A 23,452-nucleotide genomic window follows, 5' to 3' on the forward strand; every position below is an offset into this window, starting at 1 on the left:
AAGTAGGCTTAAGTGAGATTCCAGGAGTCAGTATCCTCATAAAATACTAATTTATTAAAGTCAGCACTGTACTCTAATTAGACCTACTTCTATACTGAGGCCAAAGGAAATGTCAGGCCACGGCACACCTTGTGAATCACTTCAGCAAGTCTAATTACGCACAGCAGAAGAATATGCAAACATCTGTGAACTTCAGAAGACATGGAAAATGTTTGGCGTTACAGTTCATTGGACCTGATGTTTGCGAAGGAGCCATAACTTGGAGGCAGAGCGCACATACGTTGCACAATGAAGGTCCCAGTTCAACCCCCAACATCTTCAGCTGAAAAGATCTCAGGAGGTTGGTCTGGGAAAGAGCTTTGCTGTTGAGTTCAGGCCCTGCTTGCTGGCTTCTTATAGGCACCTGGTTGGCCACTGTATGAACAGGATGTTGGATTGGATAGTGTGATCTAGCAGGGCTTTTCTTACGCTTATTCTTTTTATCTCTGACATCTATTTTTCCTCTCCTCATTCTTCTTATATTCTTAGAACTGCAGACAGAGTAGACAATATGGGTACAGGTGGCTTGGAAGTCTGAACCAATATAATGGAGCTTCATATGTCTTAACTGGGTTCAGCTGATTTAGTGTCTGAGACTTGCAAGTGGAAAATTAGATTCTTCACTTACCTGTGTGCTACACTTCCCTTCTTGATATCAGAGATAATTAAAGGCTCCCCAGACTTTCTGCTTGCTGTTATGAGAGAGATACCACACAGTCAAAACTCAATCTGTACCTCCAGGATAATCTTTAGCATTATTACACTAACTTCACAAAGTAGGAAACAGTAGATTATACAAGTCTTTGGAATTCAAAATTTAATGGAAGATTTATGCTGAGAACGCCTAACACTTGGTCTAAAGTTTATTAAGCATTGGCACTGACAGGCACTTTAAGAACAACATATTTCTACACACTTATCCCCAAACAGGAGATCTCTCTCTGGCCTTTCATAGCACCATGATGATGGCAACAATACAAGCCAGTGTAGTGCAGTGGTTAGACTGCAGGACCCCCAGGCTTGAATCCCCAATCAGCTGCGGAGAGTAGGAGGGGATAGAGCTACCACAACTTGAATTATCTTATGATCCAAACAACTGAGTTGTATTCACTGGCACTAATGACCTGGACTGTGATGTGGGACAAGAGAAGAGTAAGAAGGCATCGATTTCTGTTCAGACCCATGTTTCGTCTCATGCAGCACTGTTTCTGCTCCACTGCAGTTTGACTGCCAACAGAAACTATACAATTCCTCTCACGAATTGTCTGATATGGTGGAATCTTACATAATTCATTATGTGGTTAATTTATCATCACGTTACTCCACACCATTTATTTAAACACAAATACCATTCATTTCAATGCAAAGGAAATGCAATGAAACTCGGGGAGGGGAAGTTATCGATTATGCATCATTTGCGGACTGAAAAGAACAAGAGAAGCAAATATTGATCATATTTGCTGGACTGATTTCTGCTCCAGACGTGGGACGAATAAGCAAAAATAAGCAATTTCCATTCCCGTCAGAATCTTCCAACATCCCTAACAAAGGGTGAGCGCAGATGGCTCCAGAAAAACTAGGCTTGAGAAGCAAAGGGGTGGCAAGAACCATTATTAGGAGAGCAATAAAGAAATCAAAGTGACCAAAAGCTGGGGAGGTGGTAAATGGGGGTAAGAGGAAATAATGTGGAACACCCACCACCCTTCAGCTATCTTTGATGGTACAACCTTTTCCTTCTCTTCTGGCAGGAGTATCAGAGCAGACAGATCCACAAGGATAGCTCAAGAGTAAAAGGGGAGGGAGCAGGTGTCCTAGAGATTCCACATACTCGACATACAGCAAGATGATTTACCCATAGAGTAGGGACAGGGAACATTTCCCAGTGCATTCCCTTGTGAGCAACCTTTCAGAGGTTGCATGCTAGTTGTGGGGAAGGCCAGAGATAAAAGTGGGTGGAGCAACACATGTGACTATTATCTTTGCACAGCAGGCTGGGCTCCAGTCACACAAAATCCAGAGGTTCCAACACACATGTCCACCCACTGCTTCCTCCCTCCAGGCAAGCGGCAGGCACTATCACAGCTCACAGACAGATCCCAATCAGGCCCAAACATTTGAGGAAGGTGCATAACTGGGTGTGGCTTGGGGAGAGTATCAAGGGCCAGATAGAGAGGCCTGAGGGCCACATTCAATCCATTGGCCTGAAGTTCCCCCAGCCCTGTCACATAGGACTGTAGAGGGAGTCCAAGATTATGGCTTCTTGCCAGGAAGCATTTCACTTCATTATCTTTTTCTCAGCCACATCTGATTGCGGGAAGACCAGGACATCCGATACCTGTTTAAAACTAAGGGCATTTTTACCACAGAAATAGTATAGAGGGAGGAAGATAACAAGAATCAGTTCCAAAGCTGTTCAGATCTTTCTCCTGTTCCCCCCCCTTCCTAGTTGAACAAACTCACCTCTATTGAATAATATAAAAATGCAGTTAGTCAGTACCTATGCATAGTCCAATCAACCATGATTATATCATATCAGCAATGGTAGAAGTAGGCAGAAAGGTCTAGCACTGCAATTCTCTACACATGTACAGTCGTACCTCGTGTTACAAATGCTGCGTGTTGCGTTCGTCGTGGGTTACGAACCCGCCAAACCCTTAAGTTACGGAACGGGTTGCTTCCAGGTTCAGCGGTTCGAGCATGCGCAGACACATCAAATGACATCACACGCATGCGCAGAAGCACCAAATTGCGCTGTGAGCATGCGCAGATGTGGCGCTCAGGATGCGGACTGCTCAGGATGTGAACGGGGCTCCGGAACGGATCCTGTTCGCATCCAGAGGTACCACTGTACTCAGAAGTATAGCTGGCCGAGTCCAATGGATCTTACTCCCAGCATTTATTAAGGTTAACTTGTTGAAGGGCTCTTACATATAGCAGAGACATAAAATAATCCAACTCTCCGTGAATTGGCCTTATAATTGCCCTAAACTACACTTCTCTCATCAAAGTTAGGCATACACGCTAGGCCTACATTTACCCTGCTACCACACACATTATTGCTGAATGCAGCAACCCACTCACTAATAAGCACAAAAGAAGATGCCATCACAGAATAAATAATTCGGTCTCTGGAGCTGGTTTGTCAATGGCAAAATTTGAATTACGCTTTTCAAAACAGGCTTAATGGTATTTAATTTGGATGTAGCAACATAGGTCTAGGAAGCTGTTCTGTATACTGGTAATTAAAAGAATTTCCAGCCCAGAATTCAGCAAAACTGCTAACAATTCAATTTGCTTTAAATAGTCACATATAATTAGAACACTTTACAAAAAAAAAAGAAAAGCTTCATAATATTAAACAAGGCACACTCTCCTCTAAGAAAGATTTGGTTTAAAAGTAATTCAGTATCGTACTGATTGTTCTGTGATGCTCCTCCCAATATGCAAATTATACAAACTAATTTAGGGGACTAGTGATCAGCAGTCAATTAGTATTCAATTAACCCTACTAGATCTTTTTAGCCAAATTAAATTCTCATGGGCAAGAGCCACCTCTTCCTGTTCATCACTCAGGTTTTCTTTCAGCTGGCCTTTTAATCCAATGCTGAAATTAGGATGGGTTTGCTTTGTTTTTAATTCATGAAGCCATTATATGCAGCTCAGGCTTATTATCTGGCAATTCATATTAAAGGCTTCATATATATCTCCATTCTATCCTACCAGAACTCCGCCATGCCTTCTTGAGTTGTGAATGAAAATGACATTGTCCTTGTTTCCTACAGTGCTATATACTAGAGCAGGGGTGGGAAACCATTTTGGCCTGACAGGCAGATCCCACTCCCATGGGTCAATTTTTACAGGTGGGTGGGGCAACCTGCCTGTCAATCACTAGGTGTTGTTATGACATCAGGTGATTTCCAGGTGAGTTGCCTTGACCTCTTGTAAAAGTCCCTTGCACAAAGTGTAAGGGACTTTGCAGGCTTTCTGCTTGCAACGTGGCATAGCTCTGTCATATTGGGGGGAAAGATTCCTGCATCGCAGAGGGTTGGACTAGATGTGCCCTTGTGGTCCCTTCCAACTCTATGATTCTATGACTTCCAACTCTATGATTCTATAGAGGAGGGCAAAAGGTTGTTTTCTGCTGCTCCAGAGAAGCGGACACGGGGCAATGGATTCAAACTACAAGAAAGAAGATTCCACCTAAACATTAGGAAGAACTTCCTGACAGTGAGAGCTGTTCGGCAGTGGAATTTGCTGCCAAGGAGTGTGGTGGAGTCTCCTTCTTTGGAGGTCTTTAAGCGGAGGCTTGACAGCCATCTGTCAGGAATGCTTTGATGGTGTTTCCTGCTTGGCAGGGGGTTGGACTGGATGGCCCTTGTGGTCTCTTCCAACTCTATGATTCTATGATTCTATGACTTTCCCAAGTGCAAAGCGTAGTACAAGCAAAGCTATCTTCTGCAGGGATCAGCTGTACTACCGAGCGCCCCATGGCTTGTCAGGTTGCCCAGACTGACAAACTGAAGTTATTCAATATAACAAACTGCGGCTATCTAAGAGTAGAAGCTGAAGCTTGCAGGCTTTTGGTCACACAGAAGGAAAGAGAAGGGAGTCAGCCTGGAAGAAGGCTAGCTTTGTTCACATCTTGCTAAACCAAAATTCAGTGTGATGTCTGATGTCTATAAGATTGAGGCTCACCATCCCACCAATTGCTAACTATAGGCTAATCATTTGTTTGGAATTATAATTTCTTTTTTAAAAGAAACTTCCTAATATAATGCTTCATTGCACCAGCAGACTCATGTGTATGTATGGCTTTTGATCCAAAGTTTCACTGTGGTCTGAATCTGAGGCTTAGAAGTTATAATATTCTCTGCAGAAGAAATCTGGAGAACACACCAAACCTCAATCAAACACTCTCTTTCTTAGGTAGTACTACATTAAACACTCTTAGCTTTGTGACATTTCTGCAGATCAATAACCAGGCATTTTGACAACAGAAATGCAAGCTGTTCTCAAACCAACTTGATACTATTTCACAAGCTACCCTTCCTGCGCCCTGTTCTCCTTCACTGTTGCAGCTGGCAAGTAAAGAGACCCCAGTCTTGCTAGTAACTGCACCAATTGACCCCACAACTTGGCCAGCTGGCTGCCTTTGCATTGATCAGAGTATTCACACAAAGAGGCATTTAAGGGTGATTCCACGTTTTGAGGGTACCAGCTCATGTCTCAGCACAACAAAAGAGGAAGGATGTTCAACATTCTTATTTCCTTTTCCTGATTCGTAGGCATGCTCCTGCAATATCTGCAGGGAGCCTGTCTACTTCTGCTTTATGGTATGATAGATGAAGTGTCTCAAAACACATGTCCATTTTGTGTTTTTAATAGGATGCATAATGACTTGGACTGGGAAATTATTCCCCTCAGAGGAGCTTGAGCATATAACTCACATGCACCAGTGACTCTGCCAGCTATAAAACACCTTCTACTATTGATTGAGACAAAGCAGCATTTGGGAAATGTGTAATTAAACAAAGTCTAATACAGCTATAAAGCCACATCTCAGAAACAAAGTGTTCATAAGGGTTGTGGGGGGGGGAGATGATTTTAAAAAGCCACGAGAACTCAAGGATAGCTGAGCGAAGGGGAACACAAATATACACAGGACAAAATACATTTCAGGTCTGAATTACGAAAGAGGAGCAGTCAGCATAAAAATCTACTACTACTAGAATACTTCTGTAGAATCCATTAACTTAAGACAGGGTTTATAAATTAAACATTGTTCTAGCAGGATATTCCTTTCAAGCTCTCCTCCAAATCCTGAATACAGAAAGCCATTTCTGAGGAGAGAAAATTACTATTGGTTAAATTCTGCTTCACGTACTAGCAATGTACATGTGTTGAAAGTCTCCCCTATCTGAGGTAGCAAGATCAGGGCTTCTAACATGGTTTTCAGTGCCAGTCTTAAAACCACTGTCTTTTCACATAAAAATCTACTCCTGGTGTCCCTCCCCTCCAAGCTTTGTTGGTTTCAGCTGCCTCAGACTGCAATCTTAAACACACTGACCTAGGAATAAATCCCACTGAACTCAATGGAGCTTATTTCTGAGTTGATATGCATAGGATTGCACTTTAATTTGTGGAGGAGGAAAAGGACTTTCTGTCATTGCTATTACTAAACTATTTGGTGTCAACCACAAATCATTTGGCGAGATCACAGATCCTTTTCAAACTTGTGCCAACTCCTGAGGTAGACTCTACCACATGGTAAAACATAGACCCAAATGAAAAAAGTTTTCATCACGTTGAAAGGAAATGTATGAATTGGTCTTGACCTGCTTACAAGTTCAAAATATTTTGTGAAAATTATACAGTACAGGAAGAGTTTTAATGATGATTGGACAAAATGATGTCTTGCAAGATGTAACCCTCTCAAGCAATCCTCGGAGAAGCTATTTTAACTAAGACTTTAATTGAAGTATTTGAATTAAAGTATTCCAGCTGAGGCCAGAAGAGGCACATTACGTATTACACAACTTATTTTAAAAGGACCAGTTGTTGACTCCACTCATTGCAAAACGCAGCAAGTATCTGTTTTGCAGCAAGTATCAGTTCCACAGCTACTTAAAAAAATTAAGTATAGATCTCACATGCTTTGATCACCTGCACTTGACATATCATCATCAGTTACATTATTGTTTCTTAATTGTTTCATAATTATGTTCATATTTACAAAAGCCCTATGATGCTAGCCGCTATTGGTTCCATTGTATAGTCAAGAGGTGGTGATGTACCTATGGCTATTTAGTTTTATTTTTAAGTATGCACTCATCTGGAATTTGAACATTAAATATAATGGTCACAACACTAGATGCAGCCAGGAACTAATCTGATGTAATTCTACTAAGATGCCTTGACTGATTTAAGTGTGAACTTTGGATAAATATCAAAATGTGAAACTATTAGGATTTATTGAAATTACTATCTTTTGGAATACCAAGTTTATAAATAAAAAGCAGTGACACCCACAGCATTTTGCAGCAGTTGCAGCTTGAAAACTATTTTCAAAGGGCAGCACCACATATATGGTGGACCTGGAGAAAACCTGACACGAATACAACTTCTATGTAAGCAGCTGTAACCTGAGACATACTTACAGCTGATAGTAATCCCAAGTTCCACACCTCTTTTCTTGGGTAGCTTCACGTGAAAGGTACCACTGCTGGGAATGACCGATTCTACAGAACCAAGAAGATTAGACAAGAAAGGATAATGCAGTTCCACATTGCTTTGCTGAGCTGTGCTGTGTCACTCACAACTTGTGAAGATAAATTGTGGGGGCACGCAGCTAAGAGCTATTTCAAACATCCCATCCCTAACACAAAGATGGTATTTGAAGTGGAGATCATAGTATTAATTAATTTCCATCCCAGACTTCCTGCCAAAGGAGCCCTGGGTAGCCAACACATAAATGGTACAACAATTAAAACATCTAAAAGCATCTACCAAGTATTTTGGCATTGTATATATATGGAAAGTATGTTCTCTGCCATTGGGTCGAGAACTTTCCCAAAGGCTGTTCCCAAAGGCTGTTCTAAAAGTATACTGAAGTGATGCTAGAAGCTTGGGGAAAACCCTCTGTTTCTAGCTTCAAGAAGGAGCACTTGATAAGAAACAAGTGAGTTCATGAGCCTGATCTAATTTCTCAATTGCTGAAAACAACCTGGTGCTGCCTCCAAAATCCATTAAATCCGCAGTTTTAAGACATTGTCTGAAGACATAGAAGCACCATTAAAAGGGAGTTTGGGGCTGTGTCAAACAATTGTTTCCATACCTGCTACATCAAATTCAATCTCTAGCACAACCTTGTTAGTAAGTGCTGCATCCCGCAAGAGCTGGTTGGCTTCTTCCATTGTCCCATCTTCTGTTGCAATGCTGTTGATGGAAAGCACCCTATCTCCAACTTGCAGGAGGCCACACCTACAGTCCAGAGTGGAGGAAAAGCATGGGAGAGATCAGGAAAGGCGAGAGACTCACAGAGGCCCTCAGGCTCCTTTTTCAAAGAAGCCAGTCAGGTCAGCAATAAAGATGGGCAACCAGAGTGTGAGTGTGCAGCACTGGTGGGGATCCTCAGCCCCGCCCCCCATGTTTGGTCTATGTTTGGTCACTGGGACTCTCCCCAAGCCACACCTCTTCTCTTAGTCCATGCTACTCGCATGCTGGCTCCACACCTTGAAGTACTTTTGCCTGGCTAGAAAGTGATGATGATGCTTCTTGCTCGCCTGGAGGGAGGGACATTTCTGTGCGTATGCAAAACCTCTGACTTCTGTGTGGCTTGAATGCAGCTTCTTGTACAAAGCTATGAATCACATTCATCACTCCACCCACTGTTGGTTCTGGTCACACCCACTACTAGCAGGTGCCCCACCCCCGAAGGATGTCGATAAGGGAATGTGTCCCTTTGGCTGAAGAGGTCCCCCACTCTTGGTGTGAAGTTCTGAGATGCCCCAACAGAAAACAGAATCATCTTTGCACATGGGTGCTGGACCCTGACATGTTTTGGAGAATTTTAAGATGGCGTTCTGCAAATTAATGCCAGCTCCTGCTGAAATTGTTTCTGTTCTTAGATTAAATATCTTCCTGATACCACACACACACACACTGTGTGTGTGTGTGCGTGCACATTTCTGTGTGTGTAAATATTACGTATCTCACTACAACTAAGATCAAAGCTGTATTGAAGACAGAAAAACTGAGAGGTGCCCTTGCTCTGAAACCATGTCTAATGCTACAAAAGTCACATTAAGCATGCCAGAGCCCACTGGCACCCAGACTAATGACACTGAACATTACAAACTCCTCTGATTAATATGTGGGTAATAGCACAAGCTACAAGTCTGTGGGTTCACCTCAATGTCTCAACAAATTGGGTAATCATTTATCCCTTGTAATTTCCTATCTTGAAGCCAAATACACATGGGTGCTGCTTAACAGTGCTGAAAAGCCAGTATTATTATAAGACACAATTCCAGGATTGCCTTGGCATGCACTTGGCATAGGCAACTGCTGCCTGGTGTTTTGCAACAACTAACTCCGATGTTATAGGAGAGCAAGGAGGAGTCAAGCAACAGGCAGAGCACAACGAGAAATGAAGAGAAATAAAAACTGGTGAGCAAGAAGGACCTGGGTATGAAACAAGACATCAATCTGGTAATTGTCAATTATTTATTGAAGCCATTTGTATTCCCATGGTGGCATACAATAAATTTAATGAATGGGCTCTGAGGTTTTTCCCAACCCTCTGGAACAGATTTGTGGGTGCAGGTGAGGGAGAAGAAGTTCAGTTGTGTGGACAGAGGTTGTTCCACTCATGCAGTCACTTAGTTGGCTTAAATCCAGAGGCTCTTATTCTCTGGTTTAAGAGTCACACCCCTCGCTTTTCGTAAACTCTCTTCTGTCCAGTTGTTATTATGAATGGCTGGAGAAGTATTTGAGGAATTGCAGAAGCTGCTCTTTTTATCAATTTGAGATGTTTCTGAAGTATCCTTCCAAGACTGCGAAGGGACCATTACTTTAACTGCTCCTTTTATAACCATTGCACCAAGCTTCTAGGCAATATTGTCAAACCATCTTGTGGAGTACAGATAAGTAGGAGAAAGTCAGTTTTATATATATATATATATATATATATATATATATATATATATATATATATATATATATATATATATAAACATCCTTTTGCTCTATGCATTAGATAGTTTTAATAAGCCGAGTCAAAAGCATTTTATCTCTCTTATTAGTAGACTGAACAGAGCTAACAGGATGTTTCACACTCAAATCTTGCAGGTTTATAAAATTTTGTGGCGTGTAACCATGATCGCCTAACAAAGGCATTGGCATGAGATGCCACGGTTAACTTCTTCAAAAGTAAATTCAGAATTCAAATTAATGAATTCCCCTCTGCTTGGCCTCCCTTTGCTGTACTAGAATTATGGGAAACACGAGCCCCTGCAAGTCCTACTTTTCTGTGACCCCGGGGAATATGAGACCTACCACTCCCTTTCAAATTCAAAATATTAATGGCTTATATACCCAAAGGTTCTCAAGTGCAAAGTTCATGGGAACGAATGTGCATGAAGCACTTGCCATTGTCTGAAAATGTGACCAGCTCTTGAGAAAAAATGCTTTAGTTAGTTCGTTTTTTAATCAAGTGTTTGGCTTCCTCTTCCTTTGTTGTTTCCAGTTCTTTCACTAAGGCTTTTGTTGAATCCATAAAATTAAAAGAACACACACAAACTGAGACTTTTAAGGACTATATTCATAGGAGCCTTACGCTAGTGACAGCGGCTCAACATGCATTCCACCTGTAACAGCGGGAAGTTGTGCTTGTGTGATGGGTGGATAAATTGCAGCCTTTTTTATTTCTTAAAGAAAGGCAACATTCAAGAAAATAAAATTAAAATAATAGTTCATGCAAAGTCAGGGTCCTGCTGTGGAGATGCGATGGGGGGAAACTTACTGGTGCTTTAGCTGAGATTCCTGCATTGCAGGGGGTTGGACCAGATGACCCTTGGGGTCCCTTCCAACTCTACAGTTCTATGATTCTATTAAAGAAGAACTACTTGATGAGCCAATTGCATAAGTGGCACCTGAAACTCTACAAGTCATGTACATCAAAATAAAATAAAATAGCAAAAGGCAATTTTTATTTCTGCTGGCTAATGGTATAGAGAGATGCAGCAATTCCCATGACATGCATACACACCCTTTTAGCTTATCTTACTGTCAACAACCCTGGTTTTCTGCTTTTGGGGGGGACTAAAACCCTTACGGTTTATGACTCAAGAGAGCACTGCAATCAGCACAAAGACCACAGGCTTATTTCGTATCACTTTGCAACTCAGAAAAAGCTGCAGTCCAACTCTATCCAAAATGGCACTGGTAGAAGGGTGGTGCCCAGGTCAGTATACTTATGACTCAAGGTGTCAACTGCAGCAGCAATGGATACAATAAACGAAGGAAGAACTGCATTTCTCCCAGTGATCAATCCTTGACAAATGCTATACTGTCTGCGACCTTGGTCAAACTATCTGGATTCTCCATAATACATGGATAAGAACTTTGAATTCATTGAACTTATGAACAACAGTCTGTTTGGTTCTTGTGTACAACATGTTTACTAGCATGTTGGGGTATACTATCCTTGTGAACTCTGATATGCCAATTTCTGATAATGCAGATAAGCTATCTCCGGTTGATGTTACATTTTGGATATGACTCTTAGTGCTGGATAAGCTATCAGCTCAAGTTCTAGACCTGATAACTCCTTCCACTAAGCCCATCAATATCGGGGCAAACTGTAAAATGCTTAGGTCTTCAACAGGAAACTCTCATAACTAATAGCCTAGCAACTCTTGGTTGACAAAGAGACCAGCAGGATCCAGTCTGGTCCTTAAAAGGTTGCTGAGTCTGGCATGGCTCTTCTGGATCAGAAAGGCCTAATCACTTCTGTCATTTTGCAGTCGAATTTTCACACAAAATGCCACTATCTGGATCCCTTATATTCTGCTTGCTCATAGTGAATGGAAGACAATGATATGAAGATCAAATCACATCACGTCATTAACTGGGATAGTGCCAGTGGAACAGGCAAAAGCAGTGTCTGATTTGCTTCACTAACGCCTTAGCTACACAAGGTAAGGATGGGCAGAATTCTGTGGTAACTGGCTGCCTTTAAATGGGCAAGAGGAAGTCTGGGGCAAAAGGATGCATCACTCCAACTGCAAATAGGTATGGAATAAGAGCTCGTATCTGGATCCCCAACTATGTAAGTATCCTGGTAATCCTGAAATGACTTTGGGTCAAGTCTGCTTCATATGCATCTGCATGCATCCCTCCCATGACTGGGAGGGTGCTGCTTACCTGTATTCTTTTTCTGCTTTTTGACTTCTTGAGACCACATCGTTGGGGCACTTTTCTCCCTGTGGGTGCCCTACATTATTTCATTTATATCCTGCCTTCTGTCCAAGGAGCTTAAAGTGGACTGCATGGTTCTCCTGTCCCATTTTATTCTCACATTAAAGTTGGTTAGGCTGAAAGGCAGCGACTGGCCGAAGGTCACCCAGTGAGCATCATGTGGCTGAGAGGTGATTTGAACCCTGGCCTCCCAGGTCCTAGTCCAACACTCTAACCTCAATACACTGGTTCTCTTCTACCATGGATTGGAAAGAAGGTGGAAAGGTGATTTCAAGTGGGGGAATAAAATCCAGAATGGCAGGGAAAGCTCTTGTTTTTATTTAAAAACACAAGCTGTTAGGGCAAAGGGTATCTAGTTTGGCCCTTGCTTGCAAGTTTGTAGCAGGAAACAATTGCATTTTTAAGGTGCTTCTGGCTGGGAAAGGGGTCTTCAAAAAGGCCAGCCGCACAGTCCTTCCAACTGGACACCAGATGGGACACAAATTAATTTCTAAAGATAGCAGGAAAAATAAGATGGCGAGCCTCCTCTCTTTACTAACTGGAAGGCACACTAAATTAGTTCTAATCACAGCCTCATCATTGCAAGCAATGACCTGAAACAAAGATACCCTTGAGGAGAAAGGAATCAAATGGCCTCTGTTTGGGCTCTCAGTGATTACCCAGCGGCAGCAGCATTTCTCACTCTGTGGTCATCTCTGAATTACGTCACATAATATACATTCTGGCCTGTTATATGTAAGCGAAGTCAAGGGGAGAGGAAGCGGTGGCAAAAGAATTAAGGGCCTATTACCAAAGCACAACTGAAACAAAATGGGAGCCATATTTGTGGTGGGCTGAGGTAAAAAATCACCTCCAGTCAAAACACATTAGCTTCTTTACAAAGCTTAGGGCAAAGCTCCACGTAACGTAAACTGTGTTTTGAAAGCACACCCTGCATTATCAGAGGCTCTACATAGCTTTGGTGAGAGGCTGTTGCTCAGCAGCAAAAGACATGGTTTGAAGCCACTTCCATTTAGCACTAGGTTACATGGAGCCAGAGAGATGCATTGACTTGCCACAGCAAGCATTCGTCTTTGCTCTAGTGAGTGTGATTAATGCTCAGAGCTGGGGAAGGAGGCGAGGGGTTGCCTGTACTGCTTTGGAGGTGATCCAAATGCTTTAGTGGGACCACATGACTGTGGAGATGACTCCATGCTCAGGAAGGGGGAGTAGGACTCATCTGCCTTGCGCTCTGCTTTGGAGACACTCCAAGCACCTCAGGAGCACCATGTGAAACAGATGAGTTCCAGCCTTCCTCCTGAGCCACTGCAAGCTTCATGCTGCAAGTTGGAGGAGATATGATCACCTCTGAAGCTCAATGAGGCATCGTGTAAAATGATACCCCCTCCCCTATACTGGACAACCAAAACCGGAAAACATCTGGATGAACTGATAGATCAAGCAAGATGAATGGCAGCTTTATAAGTTCCATCAAAACTGGTGAGCAGAAACTTGCATCTGACTCTGGGAGAGAAATCTTGCTATAGAACGGAGGTGTGTGGAAACCCCTAATTTATGTGTGCTCCTACATTTTATGATTCTGATGGTTTAGGCAGAGGTTCTGTTTTGATTTATAGATATTTATTTCTTTGATAGTGTCTGTATGGTTTCGTCATGGCCTTTGGCTAGTACAATAAAGCTTATCTACTACTACTATAGAATGGGACGGGGAGCTGATGACACTCCAGTTCTTTCTGGACTACAATTCCCATCATTCCTGATCATTGGCGGTGCTGATGGGAGTTGGAGTCCAACAAAGATGCAAAGGGCCATGGGTTCCCCATACTTCATGTTGATGTACAAATCAGAAATGGCTAGTGTTGACCCCACCCCCAGGTGCACAAAGACTCAGGTGAGCCTCGGTTGTGTGATCCAGAAATTCTCAGAACCCCTCTTATATCTACACCTTGATTCTGTTACAGGACTATTTTTTTCCTCTCTATGATTTGACAATGCTTGCAGTCTGCTACTGCTTTTTGGCTACAAATTATAAACAACATGACATTATTAAAATTATTAAAAAGAAAAAGAGGAGGTAGAATAAGCATTCATATTCTGACTAGCAGTGGAGAATTTGAAGTGGAGACTCGTTGAAGTATCTTGAAAGGAAATATTCAGTTTTCTCGTTCAGCAAACATAAGCTGAGAAATGGGCCTGTTTACCTCCCCCCCTCTCAAAATGAGAGCCTTTTAAATTCAAACATTTGCTGTCTTCACGCTGACCACCACGCATGAATAGTGACTGCCAGAACAAGCTCTCTGCACTGTGCATAAAATTGGGTCAACAGATTTGTTTCCATAGGCAGAAATGTGTGCAATGCTCGTACACATAATGGCATCCGTGCTGAATTGGAGGCCACGGTCAAGGGATGCTAGCATTGAAGGTGAGGAAGAAAACTGACCTCCTGGAGGTGGGATGAGTTCAACAGCAAAGCTGGAGGCATCAAAACAGGGTTTTAAATAGCATGCACACATGTGACTTTTAATATGGAGCTCCTTCCCTTGCTTATGCATCAGGGAGCATGAGGAGAAAGCCAGAATGAGTTACTGTTAAATGCACTGATTTTTATGACAAAATTACAACACCCTCCACCCTCGAAAGGGGCATGGAAGAAGACGCAACCTGGGAGTAAAACAGTTTGGACTTCCAAAATACTAAACACAGTGTCTGCGAAAGATGTACAGTATTAACTGTTCAACAGAAAAAAAAAGTTACCTAAGAACTTCTCTGGAGAGTGCTAATATCAAAAGTTGCAAAGGGAAATTGGGAGATGGGGAAATTGTGAGTAAATCTGCTTTATCTCTAATACTGCCCTGTTTTTATCTCTGTGTTTAACCAGCATTTGTTGATGCAAACCGGCTACTCTATCTTGTTTGAATCCTTCTCAAGGGGGAAAAAAATCATTCGCAGGATCTGAAAGGTCAGTAATCCCAGAATGTGTCTTTTAGAGATAAAAGTATTTATTAATTGATTTTCAATATTTCTATCTTGCCTTCCTATAAAAAAAAAAGAATATTCAAGGTGCCTGCTGCAATCTGGGTTTTTAAGGATTTTATATGGGTTAACCTAGAGGAAGAATGCAGGAAAGGTTTACCAAACCGAAAATATCACTAATGGTTAGGGGGTTTTGTGGGTTTTTTTTGTTTTGTTTTGTATTGTTCAACTAAACTATCCAGAAGGTAGAAGAAATGGGAGTGTGGGTAGAGCAAGAAAATGAGCAAAGCCATCCAGGGTTACTAGAAACCTGGTCACTATGGGGTGTAGTGGTTAGAATCAGACTAGGAACTGGGAGACTAGGGTTCAAATCCCCACTCAGCCATGAAACTCAGTGGGTGACTTTGGGCCAGTTACAGCCTCTCAGCCTAACCTATACCTCACAGGGATTACTGTAAATAAGGAGGGGGAGAACCATGTTTGCCACCTTGAGCTCCTTGGAGAAAAAGTGAGAAATAAATGAAATGAAATAATGAAACAAACAAACAAACATGGCAGCCAGACCCCAAAAGCATAAAGCAAAATCTGCCCACCTCACACTTCTGCAGAAACATTTCATTGGCCCTCTACAATGAATCTAATCATCCCAACCTCCAGTCTGATTCCTGCTGATGAGTCTGGGGTCTGGGGTCATCTGGCATGAATATTAACCATGCCTGTGAAATGTGTGACTCACAATGCAGAGCACGGCCCTCCATTTATGGGGTTTGTGCTTAACAATCTATTGGACAAGTAACAAAACCTAGAAATTGATTGGGCCTTCTGTGCGCTGCCAAATACAGCTGGCCACAAGGCATAACCTCAATTAAAAACCCAGGAGTCTTACACAATATGTCCCAAATGAACAATTCCAAAGGGTGATGTTGCATTGATTGAACAGGTGGTGCAGTGTAACTTACAGAAACTACCCCTTGCAGTTACCAGTGACTTTCCAGACCCCAGGTAAAACTGTACCCAGCTTAGCTGGGCAGATATTGTCAATCCCTACATGAGTGGAGGGAACAAACAACTAACAAAGAGAATCCTGCCGGGCAGGCATGGAAGGAAAAAGCTTAAATGCATGACTCATTCAACTCAGGCAAGCCCATACAGCAACACATTGCTTTTTTAAAAATTTATTTTTTTGCTTGGAGCTTTTGCAATAGCATAAAAAAACCTGGGCTTGATTCCAAGCCCCCTGGAACTGCAAGCTTTGTTGAAGCCCGATCTGTTTATTTATTTGTGTGTTGTTTTAAAGCAAACAAACTGGTGATTTCATAACCATGAAGTCCACCCAAACTGCCGGGAGTAAAAGCAGCAATACCCTGGATCCATTCTTTTCTTTCAGATCTTATTACTGGTCTTAGCTCCTTCAAGGAAAGGTGTGACAAAAATGCAGTTGGGGTTCAATGGGCGACTTTGGTGTAAATTAACTCACAAGCAAAATCGAACCAGCTCAGATTTCATCTGTTTCACCCAACAACTGCAGGTGACACAACGCAACCACATTCTACACCACAATTACAGTCTACACTACACTTTCGCTAGCACCTTGGGCGGGTGACTTTGATAATGATATCCTGTGCCAAAATGGCGACTTGGGCAAAATGGGAGCTATCGATAACAAAAGGAACACACATACAAGCTGATTCCCTAAGCAAGGGTGGGGAAATCTGTGACTCTCCATATGTTGTTGAACTTTGACTCTCAACAGCCTTCACCACTGACAAGGCTGGCAGGGGCTGATCAAAGTTCTAATCCAACAACATCTGGAGGGGGGCATCATGTCGGTTACTACTTAGGTACAGGCAACGACCCATTCGTGTGGGGCTTCATGTTCAGAGGCACTGCACACTTATGTGAAATCGCATATAATCAGAACACCCATTGAGAAAGCCTGCAAACACCCTGTCCCCCCCCCCTTTTGACGTTTTCAGGTCACTTCTGGGTTTGGCATGATGCACGCATGCACGGTCACGCACATATCAAATGCGCCTAAACTGGTCGCTGCCTGTATGCTGCTACCTTTCTCATTTCCAGCCTACGTTTATTCAGCATGCCTCTATTTGTTCATGTACCCATATCAATCTAATACAAAGCAAAATATATATTTTTGCTTGGTTCAGATAATGCAGGGAGGAGGAACTTTTTCCAGCCCTAGGGCCGCATTCGCTTTCAGGCAACCTTCTGGGGGCCACATGCCAGTGGTGAGCAAGGCCAGAGGCAAAAGCAGGTGGAACAATGAATGAGAATTGGTACCTTTGAGCAGTAGGCTGCTTCCTCTACACGCCTTTCTCTATCCTCCACCCAAGAAGCAATCAAGAAGCATTACCAGAGTCCAAGGACACATTCCAGCCAGGCAACAATCACTCTCGGAGGGCACAAGCAGGGCTGGTGAGGAATGTGGCTCTGAGGGCCAGGCAGAGATGTCTGGAGGGCCACACTTCCCTCTCCACCCTAGGCCTGAGGTTCCCCACCTGCAAGCTAATGCGTCTTGGAACTGCACCCAATATGAGGACAGGTGCTGTTTCTGAGAAGAACGAAATGAATTGTTATTCCAGAGAAGGTGCAAGCTCTTTGCTGCTCCTCAGACGGCAGATGGAATATCAACGGAATCTATTCCTTCTGGTGCTATATGAGGGGTGGTCAAATTTAGACCATAAAGCAGAGTGCGCCCTTTGGGTTAATCAAGCTGCAGGCTCACCAAGATGATCACAGTGCAATTTTAATGGATTGTAACCATTTCATGGTAGGATGCTTTTGATTGTTAGAAGTCTGAATACCACAGCAAGATATCATCAAGCCTCTAGAATGATGATGTTTCATCTTAAGGAGGAAATAGTGCAAACTGTGTCGAAACGGAGCACAAATAGGTAGTCTCTCTGATAGATATTTTGTGGCAGGCACAGGCGTCCTATCACTACTCCCTTGACGGATGTGCCAGCCCAAAGTCACAAACAATTATAATTCCGAGGAAGGTAATAAAGATGTGACCTCTGCGTGTGGGGAGACACCTCTATTAACAAAAGGGAACGCTATCATTATCATTTGAAACCCAAGAGCAAGGTCTCTAACCTCTCGGCTGGGCTGTCAGGCTCAATAAATCGGATGAGAGGTGGAGACGAGAGAGTTTCAGTAGCAAAGATCCCTCCCTGCAGCTGCAGTCCAAAGCCATTCAAGGGGTCTCCTCTTAGAATCACCTCGGTTGTTTCCGTATGAACAATCTGCCCTCCAGGTCCCACAGTGCTAGAGGCTAAGGACACTGAAAGAAGAGAGACAGGATCAAGGTAGCAATACACTCTTTCCGGAACATCTGCAATTTGTGCTCTGTTTTTACTACAAACAACACCTCCCCTCCATTTTGAAGTACGTTATTTTCTACCAAAGCACTGGGCTTTTGCAGTCCCCAAATGACGGACCTAGGTTTTATATCTATCATGACCAAAACTATTCCTCACTGAAAAACCCAGAAGCTTGCACCCACTGGAAATTTGTCACCAGAACCCAGTTTTCTTAACTGTTTGGACAAACCCCTTTCAATCCTAGCCTGGGGAGCAGAGAAAGTCTATAGAGGGCAACATCATTTTACGACATGGCCCAGAGAGACAAAATATGTAGCTAGTACAGGTTTTGAGCTCAAAGAGAGATGCACACAGAACATTTAAGAAGTGCTGTGGTTACAACATTCTCCTCGACGAGCTGCGGTAGGAAAGATCAGCTCAGAGGGAAAGGAAACCTGAAGAGAGGAAAACTAACACCAGATAAACTGTTTACTATACAGATGAACTGGTGAATGGCTTTGGGATAGTTCCCAACTGCACATTCATTTGGCTGATGACTGTGGTTGCGGGGGGCCGACAGAAACACATGCTCAGCCCCGCCCTGTGCACATACTGGAGTATGTGAACTAGGTAACGCCGTCAGTAGGTCCGGGCTCGATATGCATGCCCCACGACAGAGGAGGAAATAGTGCTCAACAATTTGAAAACACCAACATCCAGATACACCCTCTTTAAAAAGTGAAAGGACAAAAAGGATCCCAATACTAACTCTGAGCACCTTCCAGTCATTAAAAAGTATGTCTCTAACTCCACACATGGCTTCTGGGAACCACTGAGGCAAGGGGCGGGAACTTCAAGTTTCTAGCAATTTATGAGGGGGATTTGAAAGCTCCACAGGTAACTCAAGGGACCCCCGATGGAAAAATTGGAGGAAGAATTGAAAGGATATTCATTTGCATTTTGTTATTTACTTTTAAAAAAAGAGAGAGCAGAGAACTGCAACAGTAGTTTAAGTAATGAATACTTTAATTCCAAGTAACCCCAAACAGAGCAGGCCTAGCTACCTACCCACCCCCATTAGCCAACTGCCTGTGACCCTTACATGAGCTTTTGTGCTCCTTCTTCCTTTGTCTTCTCCTCAACATGGTGGCCCGTGGGCTCATGGGATGGTTGCTTCGAGGTAGAGTATTAGAATTCTGGCAGGCGAACGCAGACGTGTTCATCGTGGGAGATGCAAAGCTGGCAGCTACAAGAGCTGGATAGAAACACAGGCTTAGTGTCAGAAATCAGCCTTTCTTGCCATCATTGTTTTCCCCAACCTTTTACCCACACATGCCTATTTGTGTACCAATGCACATGCCTGAGCGTATACCAAAAAAGAGTAGCTTACTAGTAATTATTTTCCCCTCCCCAAAGCACATTAAAAAAAAATAGTTATGTTAAAACTTCACCCCACCCCTCTGCAGGATGCCGGCGTATTTTGCCGGCCTACAAAACTGCTGAACCTGCCAAATTCCACATTGCTGAAGGAGTTTCCCCAGAGCTTTCATCGTAGGGACTCCCCCACTCCTCACTCACATTCTTTTAGAAAAGAATTAAGTGGAAGATTGCATCACTACACCACGTGGTTCATTGTGCTTTCATACGGAGCACAGAAGGGGTCCTGGCTGAAGACCTAATTTCCTTTCAGTGGACAAGACAGGTAAAAGTGGAAGAGAGACAGATGACCATGAATACCAAGGGTGTGCTAGGGTAGAGTCAGGAGAAGTTGATGGAAGACTAGGCAACTTCCGTAATGGCTTTGTTTGAAGACATGAGTCTACTGGATGGAACAGGAGAAGTATGAGATGTCTTGACAAATGGAGAGGGGGCAAGTCTTGTCCACAGGAGCAAGAAGTGTGGCAGATTCAGTGCTGCTTGCAGAGAATGCAAAATTATGGCTGGGCAGATCAACAGAGAAGAAAAAAAAAACAAGAGTGTGTTACATTTGCAGTAATCCTGGCTGGATGTCTGGTTCCAGGTGGGTGTCTTGCAATGCCCTGGATGGTGAGTGTGGCAATAGCTGACGCAGGGATCCCAGCAATGGTGGTGGTCGCTCTTCTGAACTTTGACTTTGTCCAGCATGATGCAGGAAATATGAAAACAACAACAACAACAAAAAGGACAGCGTAATTATACATGGCATGCAAAGCAAATTTGTGGTTATCCCACTATTGGAAAAAAGTCAAGAAGACTATAGATAGGTGGTTCTATCAGGGCAGTCTTCGTCTGTTTGGGGGACTAAAGTATATGCTATTAAAAGCCTTCTCTCCCCCCCCCTCCAGCCACACAGCTTCAAAGATCCTGGTAGAGGTTACAGCAGTCTACAGACTGCACAAGTTCTGTTTGTGACTTACACCCTAGAGCACAGGGCCCCTTGCAGGGCTAACCAGATTCAGCATAGATTGACCAGTCCACATGACTTCCTTTCCTCAGGGAAAGACTTAACCACCCCCTCTGCTATATTTCTGCTGCTCGTCTGTGGGCATGTGAACTTGTCACTGGGGATAGCATTTGTGGGAGAATTATTGCTTTAATTATCAGGAGGTTATACAGTTAAGAGATCCTCTGCAAACCAAGAAGCAAGAAGTCACTGCTAACTCAAAATGGAAATCACAAGGTCGCATGCATGTATGACTCATGATGCTGCCTTATACTGCATTAGACCCTTGGCTCTCATAGTATCTACTGTACTATCAGTATCATCTAACCCAGAGTTTTCCAAACTTGGGTCTCAAGCTGTTTTGGGACTATAGTTCCCATCATCCTTGACCACGGGTCCTGCTAGCTAGGGATGATGGGAGTTGTAGCCCAACTCATCAATATATTTCTAGGGAGGGGTCCTTTCTAATTCTGCTACCTGACCGGAAAGCCCAGGTTCAGCTCCTGGCATCTCTATGTACAGCTGGGAAGTACTCCTTTCTGAAACCTTGGATAGATGCTACCAGTCAGTGGGGACAAAACAGACCAATGATCTGACTATGTATAGGGTAGCTTCCTATGTTCCTTTTAAGTGAGGGAGAGTAAGATATTCTGCATTTAGGACATGTGCTCCACCCCTGAGCCACACATAGTGCTGAATACAGTTCTCTTGCTTATCAGCTAAGGCCTGAAACAGCAACTCTGGCCCGTTGGCTATTGAAGAAATCTTGACCATGCCTGAATTTAAAAGATATCATTCATGGCAACAGACATTATTTGCCCATGTTAAAGATTCCACCCCCATTACTTTTAAAACTAGCAAAGAAGAGCACGTGAATGCTCTCTCAACACACACATGGAACAGAGTGTTCTTCAACATCATTTCATTGAAAAATAAAAATGCTTGAAGTTTTTTCTCTTTTTGCTGATTTCATAGTGAACGCAGCTGCCTGTGTGTATTGGTGTAACCAGAAACAAGAGCACAGAGACATTTGCAAACACCTGACTCAAGGCAATTATATTTCTATAAATTGGCCACAGAAGCTTAGCATCCACTGGAGAGTGGACGAAGGGAAAATAGACTGCTGGTGCTTAAAGTCACACAGGGAAATGGCTTTTTAGGTCAGAGGCATGTAGCGGAGTCACTTGTCGTGGGGGTACTATTCCTCCAAAATACTGCATGCCCTCCATGCGCTGCCAGCATTTAAGCTGCCTCTGAAAGTTCAATTTGTAGAGCCGAGTATCTCATCCGTGAAGGATGGTTATCAGACTGTGCAAGGTTATAAGAACTGGAGTTTAACCATAGCTAAGAGAGATTGCTCACTGCAGTATCAGCTGAAAAGCAGGACTTGTGGAAATTTATTCCTAAATCGCTGAGAATTTTGCCAGAGAAACTATAGTCATTTTTACTTAGCCATACCTCTAAATAACTTCTATAATAATGTTCCCAGCTGTCTGCAAGCACCTGCACACATATAAACTGCCAAACCAATACTTCTTAAGTATGCCACTAGCACACAAAGAAGTGGTACTGTCAAGAGGAATGGGAAAGTGTGAACTTTCACCTTGGACACAACACCCAAATGCCAGGATTTCCATAGGTCAGGGATGGGGAAACCTGTGGCCTTCCAACTTCCATCAGACCCAGCCATAATGGCCAATGGTGTTGGATGATGGAAGTTAAGAACATACGAAGAACCAATGGCCCTTCTAGACCAGCATCCTGTTCTTACAGTGGCCAACCAGAAGCCAGTGGATAGGGCCAATCAGAGAGGGTGGGGCAGGCAGGAGGGGCCATTTAGCTCAGGGCCTCCAGCTGAAAGGGGGCTCAATTTTAGACACTTGCTAACTTGTTGGCATTTCGTTATTTCCCCCCGCAAATTGTTTTTATGCACATAGAACTGAATTGAGACACTCCCTCTCATCTAGAAAAGCATTTGTTTACTAAATAATAATAATAATAATACTAAACAACTAGGTATCACTCTATGCCTTATGCTTTTGGGTGTAATTGTTTTTATTAGTGTTAATCCGGTCAATGAATTTTTGGTCCTGATTCCAAAGTCCTTTTTAGCAGGCAGGGGGCACACACTTTGACCAAGGGCCTATCTCTCAAATAAATATAAATCTAGATTTACATACATTTTAGTTACCGTAATTAAATTTGCATGTGAATAAACACAATAGTTCTGAAGCAAAAGGCATAAATTCTTTGTTTTTAGATGTTGCACAGGAAACATGGGGTGGGAGGATCTTAGAGAAAGCATGATCTCCTTCTAAAATGATGGTTGCCACCCACACTTTCTTTAAGTAATTTTCAAAAAGTTACCTGCTGAATTAATCTAAGCATCTTTTCAGGGAAACTTTTTTAAAAGATATATGAATTAAGTGATTTATCATTTAAAGTTGTAGCCCTGGTTTAATTTATAATGCAGCTTCACCCATGATCGTAATGACATTCAGCGGGTACCTTCTGTAATATCTTTTAAATGTTTGCTGAAAAGAGGCAGGCAATTAAGAGTACAGCCCCTACTATGGTTTATTAATATTTGTTTTTAATTTATTTTAGCTTTTAACTTGTTGTTTTATTTTTTTTTGACTTTGGCTTTATGTTTTTAAACCACTGTGATTTATCTTTATGATAAAGTGTGTTATATAAATAAATATCTCCCTGTATAAGA

The 23,452-nt window shown here is 42.7% G+C and overlaps 1 protein-coding gene across 7 annotated transcripts in view; it reads right to left on the reverse strand.

The window, feature by feature from the left end:
* The window catches only part of GRIP2 (glutamate receptor interacting protein 2), a 365,790-nt gene that overhangs the window by 23,809 nt on the left and 318,529 nt on the right, over window positions 1–23,452 (reverse strand). For all 7 annotated transcript variants that reach the window (XM_033141097.1, XM_033141095.1, XM_033141094.1 and 4 more), the window contains exons 10-15: window positions 20,297–20,422; window positions 19,414–19,566; window positions 18,106–18,292; window positions 7,874–8,019; window positions 7,197–7,277; window positions 668–731 (exon numbers count right to left, since the gene is read on the reverse strand). In XM_033141097.1, the coding sequence (XP_032996988.1) occupies window positions 668–731; window positions 7,197–7,277; window positions 7,874–8,019; window positions 18,106–18,292; window positions 19,414–19,566; window positions 20,297–20,422 (757 nt within the window). The remainder of the gene's footprint in view (window positions 1–667; window positions 732–7,196; window positions 7,278–7,873; window positions 8,020–18,105; window positions 18,293–19,413; window positions 19,567–20,296; window positions 20,423–23,452) is intronic.

Source organism: Lacerta agilis, chromosome 2 (genome assembly GCF_009819535.1).
Source record: "Lacerta agilis isolate rLacAgi1 chromosome 2, rLacAgi1.pri, whole genome shotgun sequence".
Classification (NCBI taxonomy): domain Eukaryota; kingdom Metazoa; phylum Chordata; class Lepidosauria; order Squamata; family Lacertidae; genus Lacerta; species Lacerta agilis.